The sequence below is a fragment of the Drosophila innubila genome (genome assembly GCF_004354385.1).
Source record: "Drosophila innubila isolate TH190305 chromosome 2L unlocalized genomic scaffold, UK_Dinn_1.0 4_B_2L, whole genome shotgun sequence".
NCBI classification, from domain to species: domain Eukaryota; kingdom Metazoa; phylum Arthropoda; class Insecta; order Diptera; family Drosophilidae; genus Drosophila; species Drosophila innubila.
This window is the reverse complement of record NW_022995372.1, coordinates 12,285,297-12,298,756: the sequence shown is the minus strand read 5'-3', so window position 1 is coordinate 12,298,756 and position 13,460 is coordinate 12,285,297. Positions and strand designations below refer to the sequence as shown.

The window sequence follows — 13,460 nt, the reverse complement described above, 5'->3', positions numbered from 1 at the left end:
AAAGTCCTCAGCAACTTATGTTATGTTATGAAAAATTTTTTGAGAGTCTTGATTTTAACAAGCCAGCAACAGTTTTAATTGCGCCAACTATAAATTTTGGGTAATGTTCATCAAATAGTTTATTTTTTTTTTTTTTGCAAATAAATCTTAGTAAAATTCTAAAATTCCCGCTCATAACGCGACATTAACTGCATTAAGTTGACGGCAATTGTTGGTTGGCTTTTGTCAGGTTAACAGCTTAATAATTTACATACCTCTCTCTTTCTCTGGCTTTGTCACATGTGTCACGGTCATGTCATTGTTGTGCTGAGGAAGTCTGTTGTTGTTGTTGTTGTTGTTGTTGCTTGAACCTGAGCCAGAAAGACTCTTAAATTATTTACATACTCGCCACACACACATGATTTGCATGCGTGGCAACTTTGAATGTCTTCAGTGTCGCCGCGTGGCGTCTGCATCGCATAAACATGTCGTATTATTATTTTTTTTACTGTCTGATAAAAGCTATGACCAAGCCATCAGCCCAGTCAGTCATGGAGTCATGGAGTCAGCGGAGGCATTCGGACTGCGCACTTGATACTCGCATTTTTTATGATGATGCGTCATAAAGGGGCAGCTGAGGCAAACAGAGAAAGAAAAAATGATGGAATGCAAAGTGAGGCGTACAAAAATGTTTGAAAGGACCTCTGTGCCGTGGGGTAAAGGCAGCTTATCAATGCAAAACAGACGCTTGGCATTAGCTGGCGTCCAGCTTCCGCTTTTCATATTCAAAATCACGCCCCCCCTCTGACTCAGCTGCCCCATTGTCCACAGACGCGTTGAAGCAACCCTTGAGGGATTAAGTTTCAACAGTTTTGCTGCGCGTTGCGCGTTGCGCATTCTTGGCCAGCACTTAGACAGATTCAATGTGCTGCACTACCCACCCACATAACCAACCACTTAACCACCCTCGCCTCATCTCACCTGCTGCAGCTTTTCTATTGCCGACCTTTCAGCGCTTCGTCTATCTGTCTGTCTGGCGGTCTGTCTGGGATTGGAAATGAGTCTGGCATTCAGTTAATGAATGTAATCGCCTTGTTTCCATAGATCCAAAGGGGATCTAATGAGAGACGCCTGTCTACAAAATATTTGCTTGTAATTGGGTTCCTTCGCCAAATTGCTTTTTGGGGATGCTGCAGAAATTATGAAAGCACGCAGAATGCATTTATTATTTAAAGCACTTTTATGTTTGAGTTAATAAAATGATGTTCTGCTTGTTTATTTAATGTGGCTTGGATTATAACTTAAAGTTTTTATTTTCTGTATTGAAAGCGTTAGAGCAAAACTAAAAAGAGAACCATTTCAAGTTGAAATTGTAAGAAATTTATTCTAAAATAAATAATAAAATATTACTTTATCATTTTGTTTAATTTTACAATTTATTTGCCAGCTGTTTAAATGTTATTCCAACTTTACTTGCACACAAATTATTTGAAAACTTTGACACTTCTCCTGTGCAGTTTTATTGTAAAAGCAGACGAAGTGGAATAACAGGATGGGTAAAGCAAAAAGAAAAGCGACGAATGGCAAATAGAATAAAATAATCAACAAACAAGTTACAACAAATAAGGTAATGAGTATACGCCGTGTCTGACAATACGAAATACAATTGCCAAAAGGGGGGAGAGGAGAGTAGCAAGGAGAAAGCCTTCATTGAATGCGTTGTTGTTGTTTGTGTTGAAAAGTGAAAAGCATGTAAATGCCTCAGGCGAGCATTAAGGGAAAACCTTGTTGTTGTTGTTGTTGATGCTACCCTGAAACGAAGAGTCGTCTGGCAAACACTTGAGCAGCTGGACAATGTGTTTGGCCGTGGTTCGTGTTGCAGGAAACAGAAATAATTGAGGGAGTTGAAGTCACAGGGTGCACGTTTTCATTGCCAAGTGGCCCGCGGGGCAGCACGAAGCAAGCAGCAATGGCATCATGGGATAACAAACAGGCGACATGCCTCATTACCAAAGACCGGGAACAGGAAACGAGATCAGACGAAGCTGCTACAAATTTTAATGCTAATGAATTGAAATTGTTAAGCTGCGACTGGTTAACGCGGCGTATGAGCAATTTAATTGTTGAAAATCACAAAATGTACGTAAAAAGTTGTCGCATGTCAATGTCAAGTGCAAATGTTGCAGCGGCTGCACCGCAACCACAGCAGCAACTGTGGCAGCAACAACATTGTTCTCCCATTGTTATGGCGACAATTTTACAAAATGAGGTTTTACTGTGGAATTTTATCATTGGATTTTGGGGTAGATTGCAGTTGGAATTGGAGTTGGAATTGGATTTGTATGCCCGCTGGGCATGAAACTCATTTCTTTGCCAGTCCTTGACTTTGACACGAGTTGAAAAACTATAAAAAAAATATATAAAAAATAAAAGAAGCGCCGCCGCAGGCGTGACTAAAGTCCGCCGCATAGCACTTCATAAAAAAGCCGTAAAATTTAACGACTCCTACTATATATACACATATACACAGTTTCCATTGCATATTTTTTTCTGATGTCATGTCTTTATCGGGATATTCTTTTTTTCCAGACGGAACTTTCGCACAATCTGCAACAATTGTCGGAGAAGGCACGTTCCACAACCGAATTCATACAGCGACTTAAAGGCATGAGCGACAAAGTAACCGTAAGTTTCCAAAGAAATTTTTAGCTGTAAAAAATAACGAACGAAAAGAATAAAAAAAATTTTGTTTTTTAATTATTTACGCGCAGGAATCCTGCATTGAATTCGAGCGTCTGGTGCACGCTCAGTGTGAGGCACTCATTCAGGCGATTCACGACCGTCGAGAATATCTGCTGGAGGCCATACGCATGGACAAGGATACAAAAATCAGAATACTTAAGGTGTGTGATATCCTGTCGTCCTTTCACCATCTCAATTCCCAATTGTTTCCGCTTGTCTTTTGCAGGATCAACAATCGAATTGCACGGGAAAATTGCAACAGACCACGGGACTTATTCAGTTCTGCATTGAGGCATTGAAAGAGACTGACAGCGCTGCTTTTCTGCAGGTATGTAGCCCTGACAACCTGTACATATATTAAGCCCTGATTGCCTTTTTTTTCTCTGTCTCTATAGGTTGGCTCCATGTTGATCAATCGAGTGGCAAATACAGATATGACTTGGCATCAAGAAGTCACAAATGCTGCGCCTCGAGTTTCGCCAATTGTCGACTTGACCCTGGATGATGCAGCCCTGGCACGTGCAATCGACAATTTAAATTTTATACAAATGAAAGGTACGTAGACTTATTTTATTATTCTGCTAACAATGTATTAACTAAAGTTGCTAAAATTATTGTTGCAAGTAAATAATTAATTAAAATAATGAGTTTACATGTAAAAATAACAATTAATGCAATAAATAAAGTAAAAATAGACCTTAACTAAATGTTGAAAAAATGATCCTAGAATTAGTTGCTGTGCTAAAAACTTGATGAAAACTTGAGAAATTCCATATAAAATATTTACTTAAAAAGTTTAATCTATTTAAAGTCTTCGTTAGTTTCCTTTCATAATATAACAAATACTCTGTATTTATTAAGGATTTGTTAGAATTATATGCCTTTTAAAGTAGACTCCAATAGATATTTAGTCGCTAAGTATGTACTTTAGCTAGAAATTTGAGATGTAGTTCAGGTCTAGAAAGTATTTTCAACCCTTTTAAGTAATTTCGTTTTATATTGCTAAAGCAGACCGTATCATAAATATTGTCACTAATTTTCACTTGGTAAGGTAAAATTGTGGCACACCAAAACAAGCACATCAACACCTTTATACACACACCTACACATACACCTACGCCCACAGCACACACGCTCGGAAAGTGTTGAAACAATAGAGAGCACTTATTAAGTGCCATTGAAAAGTGCGCTCTGGAGAGTCATATAAAAATAGTTGAGATTGTTAAGGGCACTCCCAGGAGGGAACCCCTGCCCCATATCCCTTTCCCTTTCTCCGTTCCCCCAGTTGCATTGTATTTTAAAAATAGATTTTGTAGTCCAGCAGGAGAATCGTGTGAAGCAACAGAGGATAAAGTGCAAAGTGTGAAGAGAAACGAATCTTGCCTGACAAATTTTCCATTGAAAGGGCCACACACACAGCTACAAACACACCCGCACACACACACTCTCTCACATATACCAAAAATAAAAAGCAATTCAAACGAAAGTGTTGAAACTTGAGACTTTTCGCTTTGTCATTGTTAACAATTTATGACCACATATAAAGCATATAAAAAATTCACAATAATTATAATAAATATGCATATAAATAAACACATATTCATATATATAGCTTTTAAGATATTTGGAACTGTTTTAAATGTCTAACTTTTTGTGCTTCTCTTTTATCTTGCGCTGCCCACACATATCACAACATTTGTATGTGCCGCTTGCTCTCATTTAAAAATACCAAAAACAAAAAATACCCAAAATACCAAAACAATAGCAGTCAAAGATGAGGATGAAAGATGTCCGGCAGGTGAGCAACTAATGCAACCCCATCAACAGCAACAACAACAACATAATTAAACAAACAAACAACACTTTCAAAACAATTTTTAACTGTTTTTCGTTTTACAAGAAATCCATGAAAATGTTTTACCAAATTTTTCTTTTGAGTTGTTTCTATCAAGATTAAATTTATTAAAACAAAACCGAAAACTTCTTCTTTGGTGCTATAGCTATACTCTACACACACGCATATACATAAACACACACACACACACATACACCCACCCACCCAACATGCATTGCAATTTTCCATTGTCGGCCATTTTGTTTTCCCATGACTTTTGCTTTTGTTTCTGTGGACGCGCCTACGCATAATAATTTTCATATTTTCATCTCAACAGCAACCAGAAATGCCACAAAAGTAAAAAGTAAAATAAGAACCGAACAGCTAAAGCTATGAATAAGTCTTTGGAAAGCCGAATACTTAATACCCTTGATACTTTTTATATTCCAAAGTAAACTTGTACTGTTTGTTTATATTACCTTATCATTTTACAAAGTATACTTATATAATTTGAGACCCTGTAAATGAAACTTTACCATTATCCAAAGATACATATTTAAATTTTGTACAACTTTTGAAAAAAAAATGTCTTAAAACTTTTCTGTTCAAGGATTCGAAATATTCTTAAGTTCAATAAGAAATTACACAGAATATTAAATAACTAATTGGCAATATTGTTTTAAAACGATTACTTACGATGTTACCAATCTTTTTGTTTATTTATTATACCCCTCTTAGGGTATCAAAAATGATGTCAAAATATTTCCTCTTCCGTTGCGGCACCGCAAACTGTCAACGGACGCAGAGCTTCAAATAACATAAATTTTTTTACGCACATTTATTTTATACTTTTATTATTTTTGCCTTTGCTGCCTGTTTTTGTTTGTTTTTTATTTGATTTCCCCCTCTGGACTGCTTCTTTGTCCAACATTCTGCATTATTTCACGCTTAAGCTTTCATTTTTTATTTTTATATTTTGGGATATTTTTCGTTTGAGTGAACGCTTAGCTCATGCTTTATTCTTGCCCATATCCTTTTCACTTCTCCTCATTGCGCCCATTCCTTTTCACCAGAAACCTTTTCAAATAAATTCCAAATGCAAACTTTTTACCTGCCTTTCTGACATTTGACAGCTTGGCGCCTTTTTAATTTGATGTCAACGACAGCCGCCATTTTAATGCATATTTTGTGGTATACTTTTAGGCGCTCATTTCTGTGTGTATTCGTAGCATAAATTTTTATTGTTAACCGTTGGTTTTATGCTTTTTATTTCGGGGCGCGACACAATTAGTATATAATGTATGTATAATGCTTTCGAAATTTTACAACCCAAATGGGGCAGATTTCTTATGGTTTTTGGTCCATGTGATGTTCATTTGGTTTTATGGTTCTCTCTCTTGTATTATTCTCTCAACTTTAATTTGTTTGAATATTGTGTACTGTAATAACTCTTTTTGCTACAATTCGCTTACTTCAAAATTAAGTGGTTTCATTTAATGGTACCAAACGAATAGTAGGGTATGAAATTATCTTTTATCAAATTGTGTAGAAAGAGTTTTATGGAACACCTTCACTGATATTTTATAAGAAACCATTATTTGTGCTTGTCTTTTATCTGTTTCTCCCCTAAGTTCTATGTTACGTTTTATGTCTTTTGGGAAAAGCTGAATATTTATCGTCTTATATTTTGTCTTATTTTACATATAAATAAAGATTAAATTCAATAGAATTTGATTTAAAAAATACGTTTTTGAGTCTTTCACTTCGTTTTCTATTCCTTCTTTGGCTTTATTTTCAATATAACTTCAAGGTGTATTTAATTATATAAAATGGATCTCTGGAGCTCATGTTTAATTTTAAGTTTGTTGCCTGTTTTTTGTTGACTTCCTGTTAAGTTTCAACAGGCATTTTCATAACTAACTTCAAATTTAGTTTTCCTACTAACTCACACACACACACACACTCTCACAAGCACACACTTCCACACACATAAACTTTTAAACTATATATGTAGCTAACGTTTAACACCTTACTTGCCCGCCCACAGCCCCGATGACGCCCTCAATACTGCCAACAGATTGTTCAGCGGAAAATAATTCAGTTACCGTTGCGTGGCAGCCACCGAATCATTCCTTCGTCGAAGGCTATGTCCTGGAACTGGACGATGGCAGCGGTGGGGAATTTCGAGTGAGTAGCAAAAGAATTCAATAAATAAGTGTTGACTGACTACGAATGTCTTGGCAAGTGCATGGCCCTAATTTGATTTCGACATTTGCCAATTTTTGCAGGAAGTTTACTGCGGCAAGGAAACAATTTGCACCGTTGACGGACTCCACTTCAATTCCATGTACAACGCCCGCGTGAAGGCCTTTAACAGCGCTGGCGAGGGTGAATACTCCGAGCTGATTGGATTGCAAACGGCTGAAGGTGAGTTGGCCCCTAGCTTCCTTTTCCCCTCACCCATCACCAGCCAATACTAGTAGTACTAGCTTTTTCAATTAAACTCCCAGCAATAAACTCGTTTTTTCCCTCCCATTTTCTGTTCTGTTTTGAGCTACTTTACCAACCTGTTTTATAATTTAATCCTTTTCGGTCATGCGCTGAACCCGTGACGTACCATGTCCTCCCAGTTTTTTCCATCCTGCCTGCTCCCGTCCCCTTCCTGCTCCCCTACTCCTCTTTTGCCATCTCCTTCCTCGACTCATCGTGCTTTGCATGTCAAACAGCCATTGACCCCTTTTTGCGCCTCTGGCCGTCCAAAGGCGCCTCCATTCGCAATCCAATTCTCACTTGATTGATGCATGCGCCACCTGACAAGACCTCCTTCTCCTCCTCCCCACTCAGTCTCTCTCTATCTCTCTCTTTGCCCCCCTTTAACCGCACATTGCAAATGAAACGGTAACTTCAAGTTATTTAATTTATTAAATTGCTGGCGCATTCTCGGCCATGTCCTGTGTTATCCTTGACGTTTTATTAGTTACTCTCCTTTAATTTGCAACTTTTAATTGATTATTGCTCGGCTTCCCTCCAAAGTGTTGCTATCAAGGGGAAGCGGACTCAGCTAGAGACATTGACCAGCTCATGCAAATTGTTATTTTATTAAGTGTTTACATTGCGTCGCGTACGCCTAAGTAATTAACGGTTAACTGGTAAATGGTAACGGGCAACAGCTAACAGTTAATGACACGTAACGGTTTCTCTGCGGGGGTTTCCAGTAAATTGTTAATGGGTTGGGTTTGTTTTCTGGGCGGGCTAATATCTGGAACAGCCACAAATTAGGGTCTAATGTTAGGTAAAGTCAGAGCTGATAAACAAAGTCAAATGTTTGGAGTGTTAATTGATAAAATTATTCAACTTTTTACTGGATAAAGCATTGGGAAAGTTACAAATTCTTTTAAAATTACGTCTGAAATAAATTTATAAAATTTAACAATTGCTTTTTACTACTTAAAATAATCACTAATCCTTACTAAAATGTGCAAAGAGAACCTCAAATAAACTAGAAAAGGCGCAAAATATATCTTAATACCAAGTAGATTAAATATGTTTACAAAATTAACTTATTTTAAATAAGTTTCAAGACTTATTGCTTTTTACGTCTGAAATAAATTTATAAAATTTAACAATTGCTTTTTACTACTTAAAACAATCACTAATCCTTACTAAAATCTGCAAAGAGAACCTCAAATAAACTAGAAAGGACGCAAAATATATCTTAATACCAAATAGATTAAATATGTTTACAAAATTAACTTAATTTCCGTTCCATTAAATAAGTTTTAAGACTTTATAATCTATTTTAATGGAGTAAAATATTTTTTCCTCAATTAAATTCCACAAATAAACTGAACTCTTCCCTGTTGCCTGCTGCAAAGCAGCTCAAATGGCTTTGAGTTAAGTGCAGCCTTAACTTAACACTAATCTGGACTAGACTTATTTGTTTTCGATAAATGGTTTGGCATTATCGCAAAATCATATTTGGACATAAACAAAGTCAAACAATGGACTTCAGTTGGCCTGGCGTTTGCCCGCTTTCAGGCCACACAATTGCCTTTAGTGGCCAATAAAAAGACGTCGAGTTGATGCTGCAACCGCAACGTCATCATCATCATCATCAACAGCAACAGCAACAGCAGGAAGTGGAAGATGAACATCATCCTCTAGTTGGCTCCTTGTGGTTAGCGGCATTCCCCAACCGACTTGACTTTGGCCACTTAATGCGCCACAACAATAAAAGTAAATTTAATAAAGTACTCGACACTGGCGATGCTTGTAGCATACTTTGCGGCGCATAACAGCATAAACTATCGGACATTGGCATTGCAACTGGATTCGAGCAACTGGAGCTGCAACTGGAGCTCACCACGAAACCCTGCCACTGGCCACTGGCCACTCGCTGAGGCCACTTGAGCTTTGGCAATAGAGAAAATTGCAACCTCACTGTGCACAGTGGTCCCCAGAATGTAGCAAAAATTTTTAGAAAATTATAACATTACTACTTACATATTTCTATTAATTTTTTAAACATTTTTCGAACTCATTTGAAAGTGTAAAGAAATATTGGTATGTTTGTAAGGAATATTATTAATTATTATTATTATTGAAACTCATCTGTAACCACTGTGCAATATTCTAGTGTCCCTGTAACTAACGCTGCTTATCTCCCACCTTGGAGACTGTTTTTCTATTTTGTTGTTGTTCTCTTTTCTCATTTTCTTATTTTCTGGCATTCAGTTACTTCAATTTTCGCTCATTTTCCATTACGTTCCTGTTGTGGTCTTCTCTTTGCAGTGGCCTGGTTCACGTTTGATCCCGTGCTGAGCGGCGGTGCCGGCTCTGGTCTAATCTTTAGCAAAAATAATGCCACAGTCTCGGTGGAGGGTTGGGAGCATCGTGTGGCACTTGGCTCCGTTGGCTTCTCACGTGGCGTGCACTATTGGGAATTTACCATTGACAACTATACGGCGGACACGGATCCGGCATTTGGTGTTGCCCGCATCGATGTGGCCAGGAACAAAATGTTGGGTAAGTACAAAAACCAGCTAACAAGGAGATGGGAGGGGAAGACCTGCTCTCAGTGGGCATTTGAAATTCAATTAACACTGATGCTTGCCCGTGTGAGAATACGAAAAGCACTTGAAAAGCTTTCAAAAACTTTTGTGAAAAGAATGAAAAGTACAGCTGAAATCGACACAACAAATAGTTTCGAAGCGCCACCTAGCGTTGATAAAATGTCAATCGTATGCGCAAAACTTCACAGCTAATAAGTAAGTGCCTGAATTACAGTCTGATAAGAAGAAGGAGAGAAATGGTAGGGATGAGGGATGAAGCTCGGCAAAACTTTAGTCCTGGGATGCCAATATAATGGCATCGGGGGGCGTCGTTTCGATTGGTGGGCGTGACCGAAAAACTTTAGCCATTTCTTGTTGCGTGTGCGTGAAACTTTGGCAAGAAGTTTCAGTTACGGAAAGGACGCCATCTAAGGATCTCTAACGACGCCTTCAGCTAGGTGCCAACAAACACAAACACAAACACAAACAAAAGACTTGCGAGGCGCCTCAAAGTATGCAACAGAAAATTGATTGAAAATACGTTCCGCTATGGGAATCCCCCTGTCTTCCCCTCTCTCGCTCTCGCTCTCAGAAAGGGAAAGACACGCAGACAAAAGTAATTAAAACTGCGACACTTAAACTTTGCGCTTGACAAAAGTTTATTTGTGGCACGGCCTCAAAAGAATTCGCATTATTCACGAGTATCTCGGCTAGTCGAATGGATTTTAAATTATTTTTAAAGCGAGACACGCACCATTTAACATGTGTCGCAGTTTAACTGCCTCTCGTCTCCCACCTAAGCTCTAGATTGCATTTCTAGCAAGTTTTGAAATTAAATTTTCATATGGTAAAGTAACTTTTGTGCAGGTGGCGCCCCCAAGCGACTGACAATGACACCTGCAATGCAGCTATTGTTGTCTTTTATAATACTACAAAAAGTGAAAGACAGTCGCAGTATGCTAAACTTGTCGCCAAGAGAGAAATCTGAAAAGAGAGATAAAGAAAAGTGCTAACAAAACTTTAAAGACTTGAAAGGAATTAAAGTTGGGAACATTTTTTATGTAAACTGTTGTTCCAATCTTTGAAAAATAACTTGTAGAGCGTTTATAATAATACCATTCTCCTCATGTTTCCTTCTTCTATTTTCAGGCAAAGATGAGAAGTCCTTTGCCATGTATATTGATCGACAACGCTCCTGGTTCCAGCACAACTCCATTCATGAGCGTCGTGTTGAGGGGGGCATCACCACGGGCAGCACAATTGGCGTATTATTGGATCTGGAGAGGCATACGCTGAGTTTTTTGGTGAATGAGATGCCACAGGGCTCGGTGGCATTCCGGGATCTCTACGGCGTATTCTATCCGGCGGTTAGCATCAATCGTGGCGTTACATTGACAATGCACACGGCGTTAGATGCGCCCAAAATGGATTACTTTTAGATGATTTGATATGATATGGAGTAGCGAATTGTGTACATATTTGTAGCTTGGCATTTAGCAGTTATCGGTGTCTATACAAATTAATATATAATCACTTACTAAACTTATCCATATACGAATGCTTCTAGTTGTATTTCCGGGCAAAGTTTAGCGACATATCTACAATCTATACTCGTATCTATTCATAAACTTACGCAACGTTTTTAAAACGCTGCACTATTAAAAAGTATACAAAAATAAACAACGTTGCTGGAATCAAATAATTATTCAAAATAATTGAAGACATTTAACGAAATTGTATGTAAAATATTACTATAATAAATCAAACAAAAAATCAAAATCAACCAATTTTTAAATGTTTTTTGCAACCACAAAGCCAAAAATCAAGCACCGTGCAAAACACCAAAAATAAAGAAATAAATCTACTATAATTGAAGCAAAAATTAAAATACGATTTAAATGCATCAATTTAAAAATATTTTAAAACAAAAGCACACAATATCCATTAGCAATTAGTAGAGATCTGAGTGTGTATCTATGTGTGTATCTGTGTGGGCATTGCGTGTTCAATTGGAAGCCAAATACTATTATATATTCATGTAAAAATATAATAATCTCTGTGTTTGTTTTCTTTTTTCAAGGCCAGAGTATTTAATCAACATAAAATACCATCTGTGTAGTTGAGTATTGTTTGTGAATGTGTGCAGTGTAGTTGCACCAACAAATGTTTAGTTTAAAGACTGAATGCAAGATTTTCTTAGCTTATAAATAATAACTTATCGCTACAAATGTCTTAAGAGAGACAAATTAAAAATTCAAATAAATTCTGAATGTTAAATGTTCAATTTATAAGGAAATTCAACACTCTCTAATATTGCAAGTAAACAATTAAAATAAGTTAAAAGGGAAGCCAACATTTATGCTTAACAAATCTATTTGCATTTAAATATAATACACTTACATTGAATTTGCTATGATGATAGCATATTTATTTAGTCGTTAAGTTTTATGTAAATATTAGAGTACGTTTTTTTGTAATTAGTAAGCTATCAACGTATTTTTTTTTAAGTATACTTTAACTATTCACCTACATATACTTAAACATACATTAATTTATAGGCAAGCCTGTGTATTTGCTAGTTTTACATGTGTAACATTTAAATTTAAATTAAAAACTATTTATACTTTCAATTTAAGGCTATGCGGAAAAAACACAATGAATTCAAATAAAATTACTCTAAACTTAAATTAATGATAAAAGTACTATGCATATTTAATAATGATTATAATTGTAATAATTATAAGCAAAATAATAATAATGTATTCAAAACGTTATTAACAATGATAATGAAATCATTTAACAGCACAACACATAAACGAGTTTATTTATCAAACCATATGAAAAATAAATAATAAATATTATGAAAAGGATATTCAAATCAATTTTAATCGATTTTTTACTGGGATGCTTGTATTTATGTTATTAATTATTAATGGTTATGTTCTTATCTGGTTCAAATATTAATATTTCTTATCGAACATATTTTTAAGTTAATTTTTGATGGTGCTAGGTATACAAAATCGCTTAAACTTTTTCTGATGACAATATATTCTAATGTAACCTGATTAAGCTGTGCTGGTTAACATTTTCTCCTTTTGGTTATTGTCATCAACTTAGAAACTTTTTGTTGTTTTCTATTTCTAACTTTCACCGTGTGGAATTTTGCCCATTAGCTAAAAACTGAAACGAGGCGAAAGTTCATTGTGCCAATTTTTATAGTGTGTTGACTGTTTGTGTTTTGGATTCCTGTGCTTTTTATTTTAGCTGCTGTTGTTGTTAAAGTTGTTGTTGTTGTTACTGGATAAGGCGAAAAATGTGTCGTTAACAATGTGCAATTTTTGCTTTGTTTTAGCATTCATTTGCACAACCACGCCCCCAGCCTCTACACACTTTTATAAATTACACACTTAACTCTAGCCCGCGAATAGCAACAACAACAACAAGAATAACAATAGCAGCAGCAACAACAACAGGAACAAAATACAAAACGCTTAGAAAGTTGCATGTGTCAAATGCAAATACCGACATTTTGTTGTGCCAGCATGTGTGCGTGTGTGTGTGCTTGTGTGGTGTTTTGGTTGCATTGTGAAAACAAAAAACTTTAGCTCTAAGCGAAATTTTAATGAGCACCGTGCAAAAAACCGCCAGGCAACTTTTATTATTTTGGCTTGGCATTGTTTGATGTTTTAGTTGTTAGCTATTTTTTTATAGTTGTTGTTTTAGTGTGTGTGTGTGTGGGTGTGTGGGTGGGGGGTGTTGGAGATGCATCAAAGTGCAATTTTTATATCCGGGTTGGCGTGCACGTCAACTTGACGCGGCAACAGACGCTTGGAGCAACTCTGTGGTGTCGTCCA

The 13,460-nt window shown here is 36.6% G+C and overlaps 1 protein-coding gene across 1 annotated transcript in view; it reads left to right on the top strand.

Moving 5' to 3' along the window:
- The window catches only part of LOC117782216 (E3 ubiquitin-protein ligase TRIM9), a 95,038-nt gene extending 83,105 nt beyond the window's left edge, over window positions 1–11,933 (top strand). The window contains exons 2-9 of the mRNA XM_034619241.1: window positions 2,569–2,664; window positions 2,751–2,882; window positions 2,948–3,049; window positions 3,117–3,276; window positions 6,603–6,742; window positions 6,844–6,982; window positions 9,347–9,580; window positions 10,756–11,933. Of these exons, the coding sequence (XP_034475132.1) occupies window positions 2,569–2,664; window positions 2,751–2,882; window positions 2,948–3,049; window positions 3,117–3,276; window positions 6,603–6,742; window positions 6,844–6,982; window positions 9,347–9,580; window positions 10,756–11,045 (1,293 nt within the window). The 3' untranslated portion in view covers window positions 11,046–11,933. The remainder of the gene's footprint in view (window positions 1–2,568; window positions 2,665–2,750; window positions 2,883–2,947; window positions 3,050–3,116; window positions 3,277–6,602; window positions 6,743–6,843; window positions 6,983–9,346; window positions 9,581–10,755) is intronic.
- The last annotated feature ends 1,527 nt before the right edge of the window (window positions 11,934–13,460 follow it).